Source organism: Panthera uncia (assembly GCF_023721935.1).
Source record: "Panthera uncia isolate 11264 chromosome C1 unlocalized genomic scaffold, Puncia_PCG_1.0 HiC_scaffold_4, whole genome shotgun sequence".
In the NCBI taxonomy this organism is placed as follows: Eukaryota; Metazoa; Chordata; class Mammalia; order Carnivora; family Felidae; genus Panthera; species Panthera uncia.
The window spans coordinates 100,674,634-100,693,858 of NW_026057585.1; the positions used below are offsets into that span (position 1 = coordinate 100,674,634).

At 62.1% G+C, this 19,225-nt stretch overlaps 1 protein-coding gene across 2 annotated transcripts in view; it reads left to right on the plus strand.

Moving 5' to 3' along the window:
• ACOT7 (acyl-CoA thioesterase 7) overlaps positions 1-18,703 on the plus strand; it is a 102,305-nt gene extending 83,602 nt beyond the window's left edge. For both annotated transcript variants that reach the window (XM_049618195.1, XM_049618194.1), the window contains 2 exons: positions 1,979-2,163; positions 18,330-18,703. In XM_049618195.1, coding sequence (XP_049474152.1) covers positions 1,979-2,163; positions 18,330-18,428 — 284 coding nt within the window. In that variant the 3' untranslated portion in view covers positions 18,429-18,703. The remainder of the gene's footprint in view (positions 1-1,978; positions 2,164-18,329) is intronic.
• Positions 18,704-19,225: the final 522 nt, after the last annotated feature.

Consider the following 19,225-nt stretch of genomic DNA (forward strand, 5'->3'; position numbering starts at 1 on the left):
AGCAAAATCAGTCTGTTCTGTTTCTCTCTGGAGAACACATGGCAAGCACAGATTCTCAGAGGGTGGAGGGGACATATGATAGAAGGGACCCCAGGAGAGGCATCTATACTCCCCTGACCTGCCCTGCATGTGCACTGGGTGCTGAGGCTCCCATAACTCAGGCAGGGCCTGGCGAGCCTATGGGTGGCCTGTCCCTGTTGGTCACATAGGCAGCTCCGTCCAGGGCAGGAGGACTTGCCCGCGGACGCTTGACCCTGACGTGCTGCTCCCTGGTCTCAGCCCAGCACAGGTGTATGCTGAGTGCTCTGTTCACGACTCTACCCTTGTAGCTCACATAGTGCCACTTGTCACTGACCATGTGGCCTTCCTTCCCTCCCGGAAATGGCTGTACACGGCATGAAGCACTCCCTGTAAGTATGAAACTGAATGTGGCATGGAACATTCTGGTACTTTATAACATGGAATAACTGCTCCTGCTTCTGGTCTGCCCACACACTCACCTCTAACAGTCACCACGCTGTCTTGACTTGTCCGTCTTCCTGGGTCTTTAAACATGTCTTGTGGGGCCTGTCTCCTTGGAGCTAGGATGTCGGGGCTCCCCCGGGGTTGTTCAAAGGTCCCCACAGCCAGCACTTCCAGGGAGCAGGACTCAGCATTACATGCCAGACCTGGGCAGGGATTTCCTTGAACCCAGCCCGGAATGAGGCCGTGCTGGGGCGTGGGGGTCGGGGAGCCCTTGTGGCTACATGTTGGTGGAGGGGAAGCCATGCATATTCCCTTCGCCTGGATGTCCCCGAGGGTTAGCGCCGTCTCATGGTCCAGAGCACCACCACCGGCGATAATAACGACTGGGCCCAAGGTCAGCATGTGGCCCGTCTCGTGCTTCCCCGTAGTTACCCTGTGAGGCAAGTCAAGTCTGTTTATAGGAAAAAGACTGGGCTCCAGGAGATACAGGGCCAAGGCTAGATGGTAGGTGAGGGCCCACGAACAGGAGAGCCACTGTAGGTTAGGAAGCAGCTGCCAGGGTGGATATTCGTGACCCAAGGGGCATGGGGAGCTCAGGGAGGTTGGGCTGAAGTCGAGAGAGAGGGACACCTGGCATGGTGTCATGGGAACGTATGGCTTTGGACTTTATCATAATCAACAGGCGAAACCACGCTGGTACGGGCAGGTGGTGAGCACCTGGGGACTCTGACCAGGGACAGAGCCATGGGTGTGTTGTGGGAAGGCAGTGGCTGCGGCTCGGGGGAGAGCTCTGGTCCCGTGAGTAAGCCTCACGGAGAGACGGAGAGCCTGGCAGGGCAGATGTAGTTTTGCTGGACAGAAGGGTAGGAGGGCAGGGCCCGAAGTGCGCACAGTGGCTCTGGGGGATGTAGGACCACGGTCACCGTGACGGCTGGCCCTACCAAGCACTCGAGGCTGCCACTAGACCAGCATCAGGAACAATGGCTGGGGAGCATGGAAGGGACCAGGGGAGGTAGAAGGAGGTTCTTCGGTGGCGCTTGGCCCAACACGGTGGGGCAGCCGCGTGGCACTAGTAAGGGCACAGTGTAGACAGTGTGGGTTGACTCGGCCTCGACGCTCCTGCCAGAGGGACGGAGCCAGCTCACCGTGCAGCCACCTGAAAGCAGGTTGGGGCCTTGCCCTCGGGCAGGCCTGTCCCCGGCATCCTTCCAGCAGACGCTGCCCCTCCCCGGGGGCACAGACCCACGCTTGGGCAGGGGGCCAGTGACCCCTCAGCTCACTGCTCACCTAGATGCCAAAAGTGAACACCTGCTCCCGAGAAAGGTGACCGCTCAGGGGCCGCTACTAATGAGGCGCTGTGATGTCTCGTCATCTGTACGTCCTCGTAGCATTAGAGTGATGTCGCGTAACCAGGCGTCTTCTAACACCCCCGGTAACCCCGATGCCTGTGCCCTCCCCACCCGGCCCGGCCGCCCCGCCTGTGCCCTCCGCTGACGCGCTGTGTGCTCTGCAGGGTGCGTCATCACCATCTCCGGGCGCATGACCTTCACGAGCAACAAGTCCATGGAAATCGAGGTGTTGGTGGACGCCGACCCCGTGGTGGACAACTCGCAGAAGCGCTACCGGGCAGCCAGCGCCTTCTTCACCTACGTGTCCCTGAGCCAGGAGGGCAAGTCGCTGCCCGTGCCCCAGCTCGTGGTGAGTGACCGCCTGCCCTGCTGGGTGCCTGGGAGAGACTGAGTCAAGGGAGCCCCTTCTGGGGAGCAGGGCCCTGGCCTGGCTGCCCCCTGGCCAGGCGTCCTTGGCTGCGCCGCCCCTCAAATGTGAGGGGCTTCCCCTGTCCATGCAGACGGGGCAGGGGCGGCCTCCTCACCAGCTCTTTGCGCTGGGGGTCCTCTCTTGGGGGTGAGGACGGCGCCCCAGAGCTCCTAGTGCTGTGCACACAAGCTAAAATGGGGCCGAGGACCCTCCCGAGGGACGGGTTCTCAAGGAGCCGTAGCCTGTGCGTCCTGCTCGACGGGGACCGGGCCAGACCCCTACGCCACGGGGCTGGGCATCGGGGCCTCATGACCTTTTCCCTGCCTCGGCCGCCTGGCCAGGCTCTGCCCCGGGCATGCAGAGAGAGATGGCAGGTGTCTGGGCTGGGCTGTTGTCACGCAACCCCACACGTGGGCTGCCACCACAGCACCGAAGGGTCCGGAGCTGGAATCCCAGCACCTTGACCAGTGCTGACCACGGAGCTGCTTGAGAGTCAGGGAGCCAGAAGCAGCAGAGGTTCAAGGTGGCGAATGGGGAAGGTGTGGGTGTGTGGTGAGGATGCTTGGCTGGGAGATACTCGGTAATTGTGTATCGAACAGACGAACGGACGGGCGGACGATGCTCCCAGAGTTCCGTGGAGGACAGTGACGGTCTTGCAGTAAGCCTCACGAATTCCTTAGCCATGCCAGTCACAGTGAGTGCCCTGCCTGGAGCGTGTCCGAGCACCTGCTAGCACGCCCTCTGCGCCCCGTCACCAGCTGAGGACCGTCCCCCCCTCCCCCCACCCCGGGCCAGCAAGGCTGAGGCACCTGTGGACGGTCGTACGTTCAGTCCCGCGGCGCCTGGGTTTGGGTCCAGCACACGACTTGCTGTCATTCTGGGCGGGGAGCCTCTGCTCAGGCTGCTCCTGGTTTCTCCTGGGGTCGCAGTCGGGGCTTCCTGCCCTCCGTGGGGTGAGGGTGAGGGGGCGGGGTGGGGTCTCCGAGCGCCTGGCACTTTGGCGGCCCCCACAGTCGCCCCTCCCGTGGCTCCTCCAGAAGAGCAGGTACCAGAAAACTCTGTGATGGACACGCTGCAGCTAAGACCTCACTTCCTCACGTGCGCTGGGAGTCAGGCTCCCGCATGCTTCCTCACCACCTGGCTGGTGGCCTGCCTGAGGCCCGCCCAAGGCCCCGTGGGGGTGGCACTCAGGCTTGGAGGTGGGGGGGGGGCTCACCAAAGCCGCCGTGGCAGTGAGGCCCCTGGCGTGGCTGTGTCGTCAGGAGCCTCGGCTGCCTACAGGGCCCTTTGCCTTTGCGCCTCCAGTGAGTCAGGTGGGGTCAAGAGATGTCTCCGATGACAGAGCAGAGACGGCTGCGAAGGGGAGGGCTGTGAACCTGGCCTTGAGGGGTAAGGGGGTTTAACCAGGCTGAAAGGAAGGAAGGCAAGAGCTGGGGCAGGAGCCCCCCCCCTCAGGCAGACGGGCCCCAGCCCCCCATTTCCAGTGGGCCTCGTCAGCTGGACGCTTCCCGCTCCGCCCGGCCGGCTGGGACGCGCCTTCCGCTCTGCGGGCTCCCCCTCCAGGCTGGCAGGATGGCTTCCACCCCACCCGGCCCTCGGCCCACGTGTGTGATCCCCACTCCTGGCCACTTCTGGCCTTGACCTTTGCAGCCCCGTGTCTCTGGGTCTTGGGCCACATCTCCTCAGAACCTTGCCTGCTCCTCGTGGCCCCAAACGCAGGCCTTGCCCGCTGCTGGTCTAGACCCGTGTCCCACCTTTTCCATGTCTCACGGTGCCTTATCCTAAATGCCGAATTCCGCCACACGCGTGCGAATACTTGACGTCTCTTCTCTCTGGCCTCCGGGCTCCGCAGGGTGGCCAGATCCAGGGACACCACGTTGTGTCTCCCCGACCCGACACACGCACCAGGCCTCGGTGAACGCTGTGCTCCCTTGACACAGGACTGCCGTGTCCAGACCATCCATCCGTGGCCCCTAAACACCAGGCCCTGACGGGTCCCTGTGCCCGTCCCCATCCTTGGGCGGCGGGGTCCAGGCCCTGTGCTGCAGGCATCGCTGTGGTCACCGCTCGCTCCCCGGCTGACTTTGCCAGCTCCGCGTCTCTCTGGGGTCTCCACACACGCCTCAAACGTGATTTATCCTGAATTGAACTCATTAACTTTCCCCCCAAAACCCCACTCGTCCTCATGTGTTGTGGTCCCTTTCTCAGTGAGTCTGGGAACCCGCCTGGCCCCCTGTCCACTGTCCTGCTCGGCCCCCCACACCCGCTGTCTCTGGGCCCCATCCCTGGCTGGATCCCTGCTCAGCCCTTGGCTCACCGCCTCCTCCATTCTTGCCGCCCTCGGTCTGACACCCTAGAGCCAAGTGGATTTGTTGAAACAAAATCAGATTTTCCCCCCTTCCTGCCTAATCTGCTCGGCAGCTCCTTGGCACCCTCAGCACGGGGTCCAGTGAGGCTCTGTCCTCAGCCCCCAGACTCGTTCCTGCCTCGGGGCCTTCGTACCTGCTCTTGCCCTGCCTGGATGCCTTCCCTCAGACCGGTGCAGAGCCAGCTCCTTCCACGGTTTCTCAGATAGTTCCTGCTTAGGTGGCCTTCCCTCCGCACCCTAGATAAAGCCTGACCCCCCCCCCCCCCCCCCCCCCCCCCCCCCACCCCCGCCCCACGGCCCGGTGACCCTCTCCCCTCCCCACACCGCCTCCGGGCGCACAGCACCACCTCGGATCCTCTGGTGCACACGCATTCGTTCGGTATCCGGCCCCACCCTCGGCCCCGATGTGTGACTCCAGGACGCCCAGCACAGACTGGGGCTCAGGAAGGTGCCTGTGGGGGCTCGTGGGCTTGCTGGCTTCTCCAGCCACATTCCTCCACCCCGCCGGTCAGTGCCCCGCTGGACACTTGGCGAGTGCCGGTCCCTAAACACCACAGGGGCTCCCTCCCCTCACTGCTGCGGACGCGCGCGCACCGTCAGGGCACGCGCGCGGGTGTGGGCATCCTGCTGCCAGGGTTCGGGGCAGGGACCCCGGCGCACTCCTACTTCCTGTGCGCCTCCGTTTCTTCCCCTGTACAATGGTGACGGCCCCAGCACGCGCCACAGAGGGTGGGTGAGGGTCCTGTGCACTAGTTTATACAAGGAGCTCCACGCTTGTCAGCTGCTGTTTGCTGTCCTTTCCTGGAACCCTCTGGAGCCCTCCTGGCGGGGGTCATGAGGGAAGAAGCAGGAGGGGGGCAGTCAGCATTCACTGTTGTTCCCTAGGTAGGTTCCTTCCACGGTGGCCTTGTGGACGGGGGCCTGGGGTTGGGGGAGGGGAGCCATTTCCCAGAGACTATCTGGATAAAAGGAACCAGGGACCCGGAGGGCTGGGGGCAGTGGCCAGCTGCCTGTCACGGGAGAGAAGGGGCGGGAACACATCTAAGGCCACCCAGCTGGTCCCAGCCAGGCCCAGCCCCAGGACCACTGGGGCCCTTTCCTCCACTGTCAGCTGAAGGGGTGGCCAGGGGCCCGTGGGGCTCCCCAAGTGAGTAGGAGAGTAAGGACAGGCAAGGAGTCGGCCCATCTTCATCTTGCAAAGGCTCATTCTGAGCAAATGCAAATTGACAGGGTTTTCTGGCACAGTCCGAAGTGCCAGCTAGAGCCGAGCTGTAAGGCTCGCCCGCTCCAGAGCCCGGCAGCTGCTGTGGGCTTGATGGGAGGTGCCGAGGCCGCCCCTGCTGCCCCCACGCCGCAGGCACCCAGAACTCAGCCCGCTGGGGAGACCAGGGCTGCAGCCGGGAGGAGGGCCTCGGTTCCCTGGAGGTCCAGTCTCCCATGGAGAGTGGCCTGCCGTCAAGGAGCCCCCTGGGTGGGTACCCAAGACCTCCGTGGACATAGGAAACAGTCCCGGGTCTGGGCCAGCCTGTGTGCACAGAAAGCTGCCTGTGCCCTTTCTAGAAACCTGTGACGGGGGACAGGGATGTCCATCATCGGTGGGGGGCCAGCCCAGAGGAGGAGGTGCTGGTGCCCGGCAGGGTTGCAGCGGGACGGTGGGGAAAGACACTTGTTTGGACAAAGGGCACGTGACCGAATCCCCTAAGCCTGAGGGCCAGCAGCTAGCGATGGCCGTGTCTTCCTGCCGGCCGGCCTCACGTTGATCCAGGCTGTTATCTCTCCAGAATTAAAGATGGTCTTTGATTCTTCACTGAGGCATCCTGGGGCCCACCCCGTGGCAGGGAGGGAGCCCCGGCCTGTCCTGCGTGGCGCGCACTCGAGGCCCGCCGACACAGCGCCGTCTGTCTCCCAGAACACGCGTGTGCTCCGCACAGCCTACGTGCCTGTGCCCGTGGTGGGCGCTCGGCCTCCTCCCCTCTCTGCCCCCCCACCTTGTCAGCTATTTTTAGCTTCCATCCCCAGGGACCGGCTGACATGGAAGGCAGCGCTGCTGTTTGGAGTTTTTCTTGATGAATATTTTATTCTGGGGCGGCTGTGCTCAGCAGCTGCCGGCACTTTCCAGGCTAATCATTAAAGAGGCAGATGTGGAGTATGGAGCTGGGCTGCCGGGCTGGACGCCAGGCCCAGGCCCCACTGCTGCCCTGCCTGCCTCTGAAGGCCTGTCTGTGGCCATGCACCCTGACGTCAGGGGTGGAGGGCACGCCCCAGATGGCCCTGAGCAGGGCTGGAAAGGTGGCCTGTGCAGAGAGACACGGTGGCAACCGCTAGGGTGGCTTCCTGGGGACCTGACACCAGGTTGGTCCCAGCACCCTCCTTCGTCTCAGTTTCGTTTTAGAAACTGGAGAACCAAATTATTTCTGTGTTGAAGGGAGGAAGCACTGTTCTGGGGCCCCTGCCTGCCTCCCATTCTCTGGTTCAGATGGGGATGCTGCTGCCCCCAAGGGCCCCGGGGAGACAGGAGGTGTGGCTGGAGAATGTGGAGGGCGGGGTGCCGGGGTGCTGTGTGCTGGCCTGCGGTGACCGGGGTGTGTCGACACGGGGCAGGGTGGCAGGACAAGGGGGAACCCAGCCCGGCACATAGGCAGTGCACATTTTGAGAGAACCCTCAAATACAGCTGCTTCGTGGATCATTTGGAAAGGACTCTTTGCTCTTTAAAAAAAATTATTTTTAATGTTTATTGATTTTTGAAGGAGGGGGAGAGAGAGACAGAGAATGAGCAGGGGAGGGGCAGAGAGAGGGGGAGACACAGACTCCACAGGAGGCTCCGGGCTCTGAGCTGTCAGCACAGAGCCCGACACAGAGCTTGAACTCACGGACCGCGAGATCATGACCTGAGCCGAAGTCGGACGCTTAACCGAATGAGCCACCCAGGGGCCCCTGGAAAAGGAACCTTTTCCCCAGCGAACTGAGGCCCGACTACAGAGCCATGTCACATGGGGCGGAGGGTATGAAGCCGGTTTGCTCTGCTCCCAGAAAACCCAAGCCACCGAGTGAGCCTGGCCCACCGCAGACGGCCTTGGCTGGTGCTGGTGGATTCTCGCCTCCCAGCTCACCAGGCTGTCACTCAGCGTGCCGGGGCCTAGACGCAGAGGCCTCCGTCGTCAGCCACTGAAGTGACAAGAAAGTATTTTCTGGGTTGAAACAGGAGGCAGTGAGGCACAGTCTGCCTGTCTGCTTTCCGAGCGAGGCTCGCCCCAGCCGGGGAACGGGGAGAACGTGTGCTCAGGCGGGAGCCATTTCTGCACCTACTGAGCACCCACTCTAGGGGCCGGGGGTGCCCCCCTAGGCCAGTGTCCAGGCAGGGCCAGTCCCTGTCACCTGGGAAGGTGACAGCTGGAGCGCTCACGGAGTGCCGACTCACTTCTGGGCTGGCGGATCCCCACACTGGGGGTCAGGCTCGGTTGTTGCCATCCTGCAGACAGGTGACCGTGACAGAGGTGGGAGGTAACTTGACCGAAGTCACATGGCTGATCTGGTCCAAGGGACCTAGTGTAGGACCTTGAGCCCCAGCCACGACTGCTCCCTTCCCGCCCCCGAGCCTCCGTTTCCCCACTGGAGCCATCACGGGCTGAGCAATTACTCTGCAGGACCTCTCTGAATTGTCCCAGAGATGACCTAACTGGGACATCCGTCCCAGCCGGACCCCAGGCACGTGGCATGCAGGCAGGGGGCTGGGGTCCTCCCGATGGCCCCATTCCTTGAGACGAAGCATCAACAGCTAAGGAGGCTAAGGAGGCTGCCACTCCTGACCGCGGCCAGGCCTGCTCTGCACAGCCCAACGCAGCAAGGGAACACACATCACTTCCCCAGGTTGTAGGAAAGTGGGTCTTTACCCAGGGACTGTCATGGGCGGGGTCCCCAGTGGCACAGCTTGGGGGGCCCCTCAGCGTCCTGGACACTCAATGTCCTGGAATGATGTTCACTCGCTCCCTAATTGAAGAAACTCAGATGTACTGTAGTGCGGCAGGATTGGTGCTGTTCTGGAAGGGTGTGAGAAGCCACATTATCGAGGGAACCTGTGCTCCCTGCTGCCTCTCCCTGCCCCTCCCTGCGCAGGGGTGAGTCAGGGACTGGACTTCATGAAGCTTCTTGATCCCTCCTCTCACTTGGTTCTGGACGCTTCACAGGGACTCTGTCTCGTGGTGGGAAAATGCCCCCATCCCCAAGCCGTTCCTGTCACCTCAGTGGTTGGTGCTGGGAAATTTCTAGTGGCCTGTGAGAACCGGCGGTGTGGGTGAGAGGGGGCAGTCCCCACCAGCGCGGCCTTCCCCTCTGCTCTTCCTCCAACCGCCTTTACCTGTGCTGCCGGCAGATGTCCCCTGAAGCCCCACCGTGTGTCCCTGCCGGTCCGCCTTGGGCCCTTTGCCAGAACAGCAAGTGTTTTGGAGACCACCCTCCCATTAACATTCAACAGCCAGCTACCCGAAAGGAAGGGCCCACGGCACCAATGATACACCTTTTCTTGTTAAAACGCTCGTAGGTTCTACTCTGGAAACATTGGTCTCGTTGCTTTGTTGTGATGTTTTCAAATCCGGGTGACCCCTGGCTGTTTTAATTTCTCTCGAGTGTGAGAACCCAGAAGCAGGCTCTCGGAGGGCACAGTGAGGCCTGACTCCGGTGGCACCAGGAAGGCGGCTGGAGGAGGGGAGGCCTGTGGGCGACACTGGCCGAGGTGCAGTCTCCTGGGGAAAGGGAGGGGACCCCCGCTGGTCAGGGTGCCCCAGGTTCCACTGCGGCCACCTTGGAACGTAAGTGAGGGGAGAGGCCTGTGAAGGTGGTTGGGACCGGACGGGGGCCAGGGCTGGAGGACCGAGGAAGGGGATTTCAGCAGGACAAGCTCATGGCCGGTCCGTCTCTTGGGGGAACACAGACCCGCCTGCCCCTGATCATGTAAGAAACACTGCTTCTTACTGGCACCGTGCTTTCTCCGCAAGGTGGCAAAGACCCGGTGAATCCAGGGACACTCCTGAACCCTGTACTCAAAGGTCCAGGTGAGAAGCAGGCTCTGGAGCCCCCAGTGGTAGGAAGGATGCAGAGGGGCCTCCCTGCATGCACGCGCGGCCTCGGGCTACAGTGAGTCGGAACCGCCAGCCGGAGGGAGGTGCTTCTTCGGGGACTTTATCCACGCCCAGGTGCGCTGGATGCTCCCCGTCATGCCTTTGTCACCACCGGGGGCTCCTGTTGAGCCCCTCAAGGGTCTGAGCTCTTGAGTTGGTTGGGAACGGAAGGCGTCTGACTGCGTGTCATTGGAGCAAAGCCGCTGGTTTGAATCTTTAGCACAAACACCACACCAGTTTGGAATCAAGGCTCTTTTGTTTCGCTCTTCCATTTGTTCGATCATTCATTCATTCATTCATTCGGCAAATGCCTCCTGGGCCAGGCCCGGCCTCAGCGAATGGCAGTTACGATCTTTATCGTGGCTGTCCAGTGGGGACAGCCGTGTCAACACAGCTGGCTCAGGAGTGAGTGCTGTGACCACCGCCATGCCCCCCACCCCCCCACCCCCACCACCGCCCGTGTCGTGGGTGAAGCTGAGGAGAAGGCGCCCGATATGATTGAGTCCTGCTTTGCCTCCTGTACCAGAGCCGTCACCCTTCACTGCCTTTCCCGATGTCCCCAGCTCCCAGGCCCTCTCGGAGGGGAGTCCACGGCCACTCTGCACAGCACAGCCGTCGTTCCTGAGGCTGAGCCGTGCTGCTGGGTGAGGGGCCCTGACACGGGCAATGTCACCGTTGGAGCCATCACTGGAGGCGGCCTCGGGGAGCCCCTCACGTGGGCCATCAGGCAGGGCGGTGAGGGACTCTGCTGCCCGCCCGGCCTGCTGAGGTCGCATCTGTGGGTGCAGCCGCGCTCTGGGGACACAGCTGCTTGCCAGGCTAGGGGCCCCGGATGCCAAGTTCACCCCTGTCTGGCCACACACGGGGCCCCCCACGAGGCCATGCTGAGTGGCCCCAGTCATCAGAAGACATCCTGACTGCCTGCACAATTGTCCCCAGACCCCTCCTGTCTCCCATTATGAAGACGGGAGAGGGAGCGTGCACGGCTTCCTAATTAAGAACGTCTGTGTCCCTCAGGCTCGCAGGAAGCTGTTCTGTCACCACTGGAAACCCTCTTCGCACCAGACATTCGTTAATTACAAAAAGGACAAGCTATTGATTTTACCGCGAGTGGAAGTTAGTCACTCGCCCTCCGTGCCAAGTTCCAAATGTGTGTGCTCGCGGCACAGAAAATTGCAAACTGGAAAACATTTGGTCTGCGCTGTTAGGCTCCAAGAGCCACAGGCTTTCCTCCGGTGGAAAGGAGCCCAGAAGACAGCGGCTGGCAGGAGGGAGAGGACGCAGATCTGCGGCCCCTGCAGCCAGCGGGCGGGGGCCGTTGGGGCTCCCTGAGCAGAGGGGCAGGGGCACTAATGACCCCCGTGTCTCTGGCTGGGTGTGAAGTTCCAAAGGGCCTGATGCCTTAGGTGACCCCCGGGCAGTGCTGGGAGTTGGCACATTCTGTCTCTGAGGCTGTCTGTGACACGAGTACCTCCCAGGCACGTGTACAGAGAACACCCGGCCGTCTCACCTCCTCAGGTCGCTGGTTGACAGGTGTGAGAACCTTGCCCTGGGAAGCTGGGGGCCATCCCTGCAGCCCAGAGCCTGGCTTCCTCACGACCCCTCCACCGTCCCCTCCACTAGGCGGGCACCTCCTCGCACCCATGGGAGATGATGCACCGGGTCTGAGCCTCCCCCCTCCAAGGCGCGGGCGTGTGCTCGGGCTGTGGCGCTGCTGGCCTGTGGTCCTGCGCCCTTCTCCCCGCCGGCAGCTCCAGGCCCTTGAAGGCAAATGTGGTTTCCCGCAGAGGAGCTTTTTCCTTCTCCCCGCCGCCCCCAGCCCTCCATTAAAAACAGCAACAGCCAACAACTTATGTATTTATTTACTCTGCCGGATGGAGGGAGACGGGATGCAGGGAGGCGGCAGCCGGGCCGTGGGCGGGGGCCGCGCAGGCAGCCATCTGTCTCGTTCTGTCAGCTTCACACCCGGCAGGGAAGCGGTGGCCCCTCTTAGTCACTTGGCTGGGAGGGCTGTTTGTTGGAACTCACGGCCTGGGGCGGCCGAACGTCCTCTGGCCCCGGGGCCGGGACGGTGCCGCCACAGAATGCCGAGCACTGCCCTGCCCACCTCTGTTTGCTTCCCTCTCCCCCTCGGATGGCCGTGAGGGGACTTGACCGTCTTTATAAATCCCTGCCCTGGCTGGACACTTTCCTGGGCAGCCGGGGGACAGGGCGCAGCGCTCACGGGGCGGGGGTGGGGGGTGCTCGATGCCTGATGTCAGCCAGACGCTGCCCCTAGGCCTGGTGGGGCTCTACAGAGCCCAGAACATTCAGCACATGCCGTCATCCCGAGACCAGAAGAGAGATGAGCCCTCAGCTGGCCCCTTCCTCTGAGGCCTCGCTGAGCTGGCCGGCTGCCCGCACATCCATCACGAGTCAGCGTTCGTTCTGTCTGAGGGCAGATCCCGGCTGATGACTTCGCTGCGGAATATTGAACGTTGGTGCTATGCACTGGCCTCTCCCTCCACCGAGTGGACGCTAGAATTTACCGTGTTTTGTGCCAGCAGCGTGGACGGGAATCATCTGCGCTTCGGCCTCTGCCCCTCCTCAGGGCACGCATTGACTGAACTAGTGAGAGAAGCATCCAGAGCTTCTGGCACACACATTCTGGAACCCCCGATGGCCTCTTGGCTGCTGAGGGGTAAGTAGCTGCGGTGGTTGGGGGCAGTCTGGTGGAGGGCGGGCTTCAGGCCTGACCGGAGCCGGAGCTCTAGAAAGCCTTGCTAGACTGGATCATCACAGCTGCACGTCGGGCCCAGGGGGGTGAGGGGAGGCCAGCAGGGTGCCACCCTGCACGTGCACGGCCCCAGGGGTGAGCGCCCCCTTAGGACTGGAGGACCCAACATGATGCTCCCCTGGCTCGTGACTCTGATGTGTCTGTACAGACATTCCTGAAGTTGATGAACTAGAGAGAGGATTCCTCGTGAGTGCAGGGGAAGCATGGGGTGAAACATGGGACGACAGCCCCAACTCCGGCTTCCCCTGAATGTGACAGAAGGGCAGCACACTGCTCATGTCTGTGGAAATCTGGAAGATGCCCTGGCTGCTTGTGGTGCCTCGGTAAACCCGGGCCCCGTCAGCCCCGTGGGTTGGACTCACCCTCACGGGAGCGACTGGGTGTTGGAACCTGAGCCGGACAAGGGAAAGTGCACCGCACCTCCGCCATCTCCCACAAGAGCTCGAGAAGCTTCTTGGGGAGGCGCCTAGCTCCGAGGCTGGAGTGAGGGGCTGGGCCAGGAGCACACCCCTGACCCTGGGCCCCTGGCAGGCTGGCAGGCTGGCACCGGCTCAAGAAGGGGCCTTCACCCTGGGGGCCTCCAGGTTCATTCTGGGCAACATCGGAGGGTCACAATATTCCCCATTGCCTGCCGGGGAGCCCACAGATAAGCGCCCATTGGCATGGGATGGCCTGGCCCAGGCTCAAATCGAGGCAGCAGTGCCCAGGCTCAAATCGAGGCTCTGCGGCTCACCAGATGCCATTTGGGCAAGCCACCCACCCCCTCTGGGGTCCTCGTTGGTGAAAGAGAAACCGCAATGACTTTGGTGCTCCTTGTGGGTTGCCGTGCAGACTGTATCGAGCTGGCGTGGTGCTGGCACGTGCCGGGGCTCAGTGCAGGCCGATCCCTAGAAGCCGCTGCCCAGAGAACTTCTGAGAACTGCCCCAGGTTGGCCCCCTGTGCACAGCCCACGTGGGAGAAGGGGTGGGAGGGCTCCACGCTTGGTCACCGCACAAGGTTCACCTGGGCAGTTGGAGGGATATTGTCACAGACGCGTGGGTTAACTCGGGCACCGCGGATATGGTTCTGGGCTGGAGGAAGGTGCCAGGTGGGGAGGCGGGCGAGGGGGCCGCAGGGAGATAGAGCCTGGGGTGGGGGGGGAGGGGCAGCTCCCCTCCAACGCGGGACTCAGTCCCTCAACTGACTGCGTGTGACTTGAAGTTCTTTGTGCCCACGGAAGGGAGAAGGGGTCCCTGCAGCTGCCCTCATGGGTCTAGTTGGTTTTTCTTTTTTTGCCTTTAATTATAGAAAAATAAATGCAAAAGTAAAGAGAAGAAAGAACCCTTAGGTGGCTATCGACACGGGGCCAGTCTTGCTCATGTATATACCCTGCCCACCCCACCACCTGGGCCGGTGGAGGCCAATCTGAGACGGCATCATCGCCTCTGAGTCTTTCAGTGTGTATGCAGTTTGTCCTTTGTCACCAGCTTATTCTTACCAGTGGACTGGACTCTGGACAGCCCCTTGCCCCACAGACACCTGGCCCGGGGGCCCGGCCTTCCTTCTCACAGTTTCTGCAGGACCAGTGGCCCCAGCAGCAGGCTCTTGAGCATAACCCCAGCATTGCCCAGTGTTAGAAGGGCCCGCCCCAGCGGCAGGTTCCCCAGGCAGCTCATGGGGGCCACTGTGTTGAGGCCTTGGGTTGGAGAGGGTATGGGTGCTGCCCCTGCTCCTTGTAACCACACAGACAGGAGGGTCTAGGAGCTTCCCACTCCACAGATGAGGTGCCCAAGGTGATCCGGGGACTCTGCCCCTGTTGTTCCCCAAGGGGGCCCTTCCCGTGCGTGGTGGCTCGCTCTGCTGAGCGGGCCCTGTCACCGCCACTCGCCTGACCAGATGGGGAGGACAGCCGCGGTTGCCGTTGGCAGGTGGCCCGCACACCTCCGTGGATCGGGACCCTCCCAGCAACCCCCATGTGCCTTGGCACCCACTCGGCTGCTCCCCCCACTCTGGAGTCTCCCCGGCAGCACCTGGCCCTTGAGACCCCCTCGCGCTGCTTGACTTTGTAGTGCGGCCGTGTCACTGTCACTTCTCGACGTACCGGATAATCTGCCTCGCCTCTGCGTGTTGCCGGCTACTCCGTCGGCTCCCGAGACAGGGTCCGTGCACCCGGCCCAGAGCAGCGCACGAGGGAGGAATGAATGCATGAATGAATGAATGCGTGCTGGCTCGGCCGCTGTAGGGAAAGCGCCGGGCTTAATTCAATGAGCGTTTCCTCTGTGCTGCTCCCACTTGTGTGCCAGGACTGGGGTGGGAGGCATCTCCGTGCCGGACCTTCTCCTTGATTTTCTGTGAACTGTGAGGAGGGTGTTCACCTCTGGTCGTCTGCAGATCTAATTACACACCGTACGGTTTTCACGTACCGTAGACAGTCCGGTGGGTGTTAGTGCGTTCACAGAGGCACACAGCCATCACCACAATCAAGTTTAGAACATCGTCATCCCCCCAAAAGAAACAGTGCACCCCTCAGCCGTCAGCCCTCCCCCAGCCCCTGGCACCACTAACCCGTGTTCTCTGCGTGGGCGTGATTATCCTAAAGGTTTCGTGGAAATGGGACTCCTACGTGAAGTGGGTGGTGGGCCTCTGTCGTCTCTCGTTGGGGACGGCTAGCAGGACTTTGGTCTCCCCAGCAACCCGGTAGGGTGGGTACGGGTCCATTTTATAGAAGACGGTGTGGAGGAGTCTGCGAGCCTTACGACGGGCAAGCGGCAAAGCCAGATTCAAACCAGACTGGCCGGCCCCTCGCCCTGGCTCCAGAGAGGAGGCTGGGCGGGGTTTCGGGGCAGGATGAAGAGGCCACTCCAGGAAGGGTGTGCAGTGTGGCGGGGGTCCCGATGCGGGCCAGCCCATTCCACAGGCCGGGTGGCGCTGACCAGGGTCTATCTAGGCATCCTCCGGGGCTATGGGGACAGCTCTGAAGGCGTGTGCCACGTGCTGGTAGTGGGAGAGCGTAGGCAGCACCTGGCCATTCGGCCAACCCCAGATGGTCGTGCGGCTCCTGAGGAAGAGGGGTCCTTGGCCAGATCTGTTTGGGAGGTCACCGATTCAACAAAGTCGAACAGATTTATGTAACGTCAAGATCTTCAAAGCCGCGGCCCTGTGCGCACGGTTTATTGTGAGCCGGCAGCTAGCATTCAGTTTTCCACACCCACTTGGCCAGCAACCCTCAAGAATGCTACATCTTCCTTCCAGAGGTGGGGATGTCAAGGCTGGGGATGGGGCACAGAGGCTATGGAGACCCCACTCCCGCTACAGATTTGCAGCTAGCGCCATTAACACAAATGGAACAATGATGCGTGTCCTCGAGGGAAAGAACCGAAGTGCATGGTGTGGACGGCCCAGAGGGAGCTATAGAAAGACTGGCGGACAGATGGACAGAGAGATGGTTGCAGAGGGTGGTGCTGCTTCCCAGGGGCTTGACCTCGGTGGGCCATTTCTGCCCACCTTCTAGGACCCCCCAGAGGATGGCTCCGTTTGCCTCCCGCCCCCCACCCCCACCCCGGACCTCACCCTACTCTTCTGAGCCCTGAGAGCCCTTGGCTGGTGACCCGGGCACTTGGAGACCAAGTTCCTCACGTGAATCCCACACCTGCCAGTTTCCAGAAACGCTGGTGGGCTAGAGAAACGGGCCCCTCACATCAGGCAGGACCTGGCTCCATTGGGCTCTGCAAACAGCCCGGGGCCATCCCTCTCCAGCCCGCTGCCTTGCTCGTGGCCTTTGCTTTTGAGAAGTTCTTTTCTTCCCAAGCCTCTTGCCTTCTTTCCCCTGCCCCAGGGATGGGAACTCTACCAGCTGGAGGGAGGGCCCTCGGCACATGGCCCAGCCCACCGTCTCTCCATCTGCTTTCCCCCTCATCCAGTCCCCTTTCCCAGCTCCAGGACCCAAACATACTGCCCATGAGCGGGTCCTCTGCAAGGCAGGTGGGAAACCTGACCGCAGTCCCTCCCCCGCGGGAGGGGCCCAGCCGTGCCGCCCTCCCAAGCCGTGGCCTTTGGCCACCGCAGATGGATGGGAGTCACAGGATTCCTCAGCCACGCCAAGCACGTTCCACGGGGGGGGGGGGGGGGGGGGGAAGGGCCCCCAACTGTTTCAGCCCAGTGGCCTTGACCTTGCATTCTTGGCCTCTTTGGCTGTCCCCCATCTGGTGCAGGGATGGATGGAGGGGGGCAGAGTGGGCCACAGGCCAGCGGCCACATATCACCTGGATGCTTATTAGAAATGCGTCTCAGCCCCTGGGCCCTAGACCCACCGGATCAGAACCCGGGTGACCTACGCACACATAGGCGTTGGAGAAGCCCCCCACCGACACATCCCGCCTGGGCTGCACAGAAGCCGGGCTCAGCTGGATGCGGCCTTGTGTTTGTGGGGTGCCTTCAGGAACAGGGACCGGGCCCCCGGCCCTCCTGTCCCCAGGAAGCTCCCCGTTAGCACTGCCTGCTCTAACGGAGAGAACATTTTGTCTCCCTGGGCTCTTTCAGGTCAGATTGCATGGCCTCAAATTTCATCTTTAAAAAAAGTCAGCCAGAGATAAAACCAGAGCCGCAGGACCGCCTTCCTCAATAAAGTGTCTTGGAAAAGCCACTTTCCATGTGTGCTTTTCAAACAGGCACCGGAACCACTCCGAGGAGCATGAGCCTAGTTCTTTAAATACCCGAAAGTTCCGCTGGCTCCGAGCCACAAGGTTTTGACAGTTTACACCTGGTGACATTTAGCGAACAATTTCAGAGGCGGCTGAGGGGGAGGAAGTATTTGGCTTAACCTGACACTCCATCTTCCAGCTGATTGTTCTCTCTTTTGCCAATATACCATTTGCCTGTAAAACACTTAGGCCTAAAAATAGCTGCTGGGGCTCGAGTCGTGGATGGAGGGCACCTGCCCCATTTCTTTGCCTTTCAGACACCCTCAGGGTACCGCAAGGAAATGTCCCCGAGGCATCCGCAGAGCGCTTTAAACCTGCATTCCTGGCCGGGGCTGGGCCAGAGAGAACTGTGCACGGGGACAGATGGGGTCCCGGGAAGTGACCGCCTGAGCTGCTGCGGTGGTCTCCGTGCCTAGCGGCCAGGCCACTCTTGAGAGCGGAAGGGGGCGCCGTTCCCAATCCTGCCACGTGGGCAGGCACGAACCGAGACTCCCCGGGCAAAGCCCAGCCTCCGGCCCGTTCCCTCTGGCCAGTGAGGGGGCTCTGCCCCCCGAGGAGGGGCGCGTGGCCTCTTAGGTCGCTCAGAGGAAAGGAATGCAGAGAAGGGGCTACCAGGACCCGAGGCGCCTCTTCCGGTCTTCTGTGCCGTCCAGGGCTTTTGCCCACCCAGCCGTCACTACTGCTCCCGGCCCAGCGAAGCGGCCACCCGGAGGTCACCCAGCCGGCACGGTGCTTGTCTCCACTTCCCTTCGGGGCAGGGACTGTGAGCAGCTGGCACTCCCTGGGACTGGACCCAGCGGGGACCCCCTTCCTTCCTCACACTCGGCCCTGCTCTAGGCCTTCCCTCCCATGTTTTATCAAGTGCATTTCCAGCTAAGGTTCATTATCAAAGAGGCACTGGGCTTGGGATTCCACCTGCCATGGAGGGTGGCGGGGAGGCACCCGTGACGCTGGCATCCGTACAGGGACCCCTTCCCAGGGTCTTCTCGGCCGCCTGGCAGGAAGGCGGGGCCCCGGGCCGGTGCCTGGCCCCCGGGCAGCCCCAGGCCGCCAGCAGAGCCGGGGTGGGGTGTTCGGGGGGGCCCCCCGGGGCAGGGCCCAGGCCATGGCCCGCATTCGGGGTGCCGTGGCGTCTCTAACCTGCCTGTGTCTTTGTGTGGTCCACAGCCCGAGACCGAGGACGAGAAGAAGCGCTTTGAGGAAGGCAAAGGGCGGTACCTGCAGATGAAGGCAAAACGGCAGGGCCAGGCGGAGCCCCAGCCCTAGGCGCCCCTTCCCGCGCCAGGTCTGCGGTGGCCCCGGTGTCTGGTCACTTAGAATTTACCCCCTTGGCCAAAAACCCAATTCACATTGAGAGCTGGTGTTGTGTGAAGTGTTCGTCTTGCAGTGTTAACCTGTGCTCTCCTGAAAACCTACACACCAAAGCTTTATTTATACCACTCCAGTGTCGTCCCTCCCGCTGGAGGCACTCCCGAGGGAATGCTCGCGTGCACGGTGTGTACAGAATCCAGCGTCACTAATAAAGCTGCTGTTTGACTGGACCTTGGTCCCGGGTCGTCATTTGTCTCGGGGGGCTGCTTTCCTGTTGGGCACGGGGTGGGGGGCTAGAGGCTTCCATGGGCCCTCCCGCACTCCCGTCTCGCCCGGGTGCCGATACCTGCGTGTACCCCAGCCCTCGGGTTCTCCTAATGACTTGCTGGCTGGAGGGAACACCCCTTCCCTCCCAGGGCCCGGGCTCCATGTCCTGGCCGGGAGACCCCAGCCAGCAGCCCGCTTGCCCTCTATCTGGCTCGTGCAGGCTGCCAGCTCTAAGCCTCGAGTGGCCTTCCCATAGATGGGGGTGGGGGTGCTTGTGAGGACCCAGGGAGGTGATGTGCAGGCAGAGCAGAGCCCAGCCTGACTGGGCCACGTTCAGCAAATGGGAGCCCTGCCCCGGCCTCCCTCTGCCTCTTCTCAGTGGGAGCAGCTCTGGCTCTTTAGCCCTCTGGAGGAAGAGGCAGGGATTCTTCTAGAAGGAGCCTCCCAGCTGGTGCCAGGGCCCCTGTGCCTGTTGTGGAAACCCC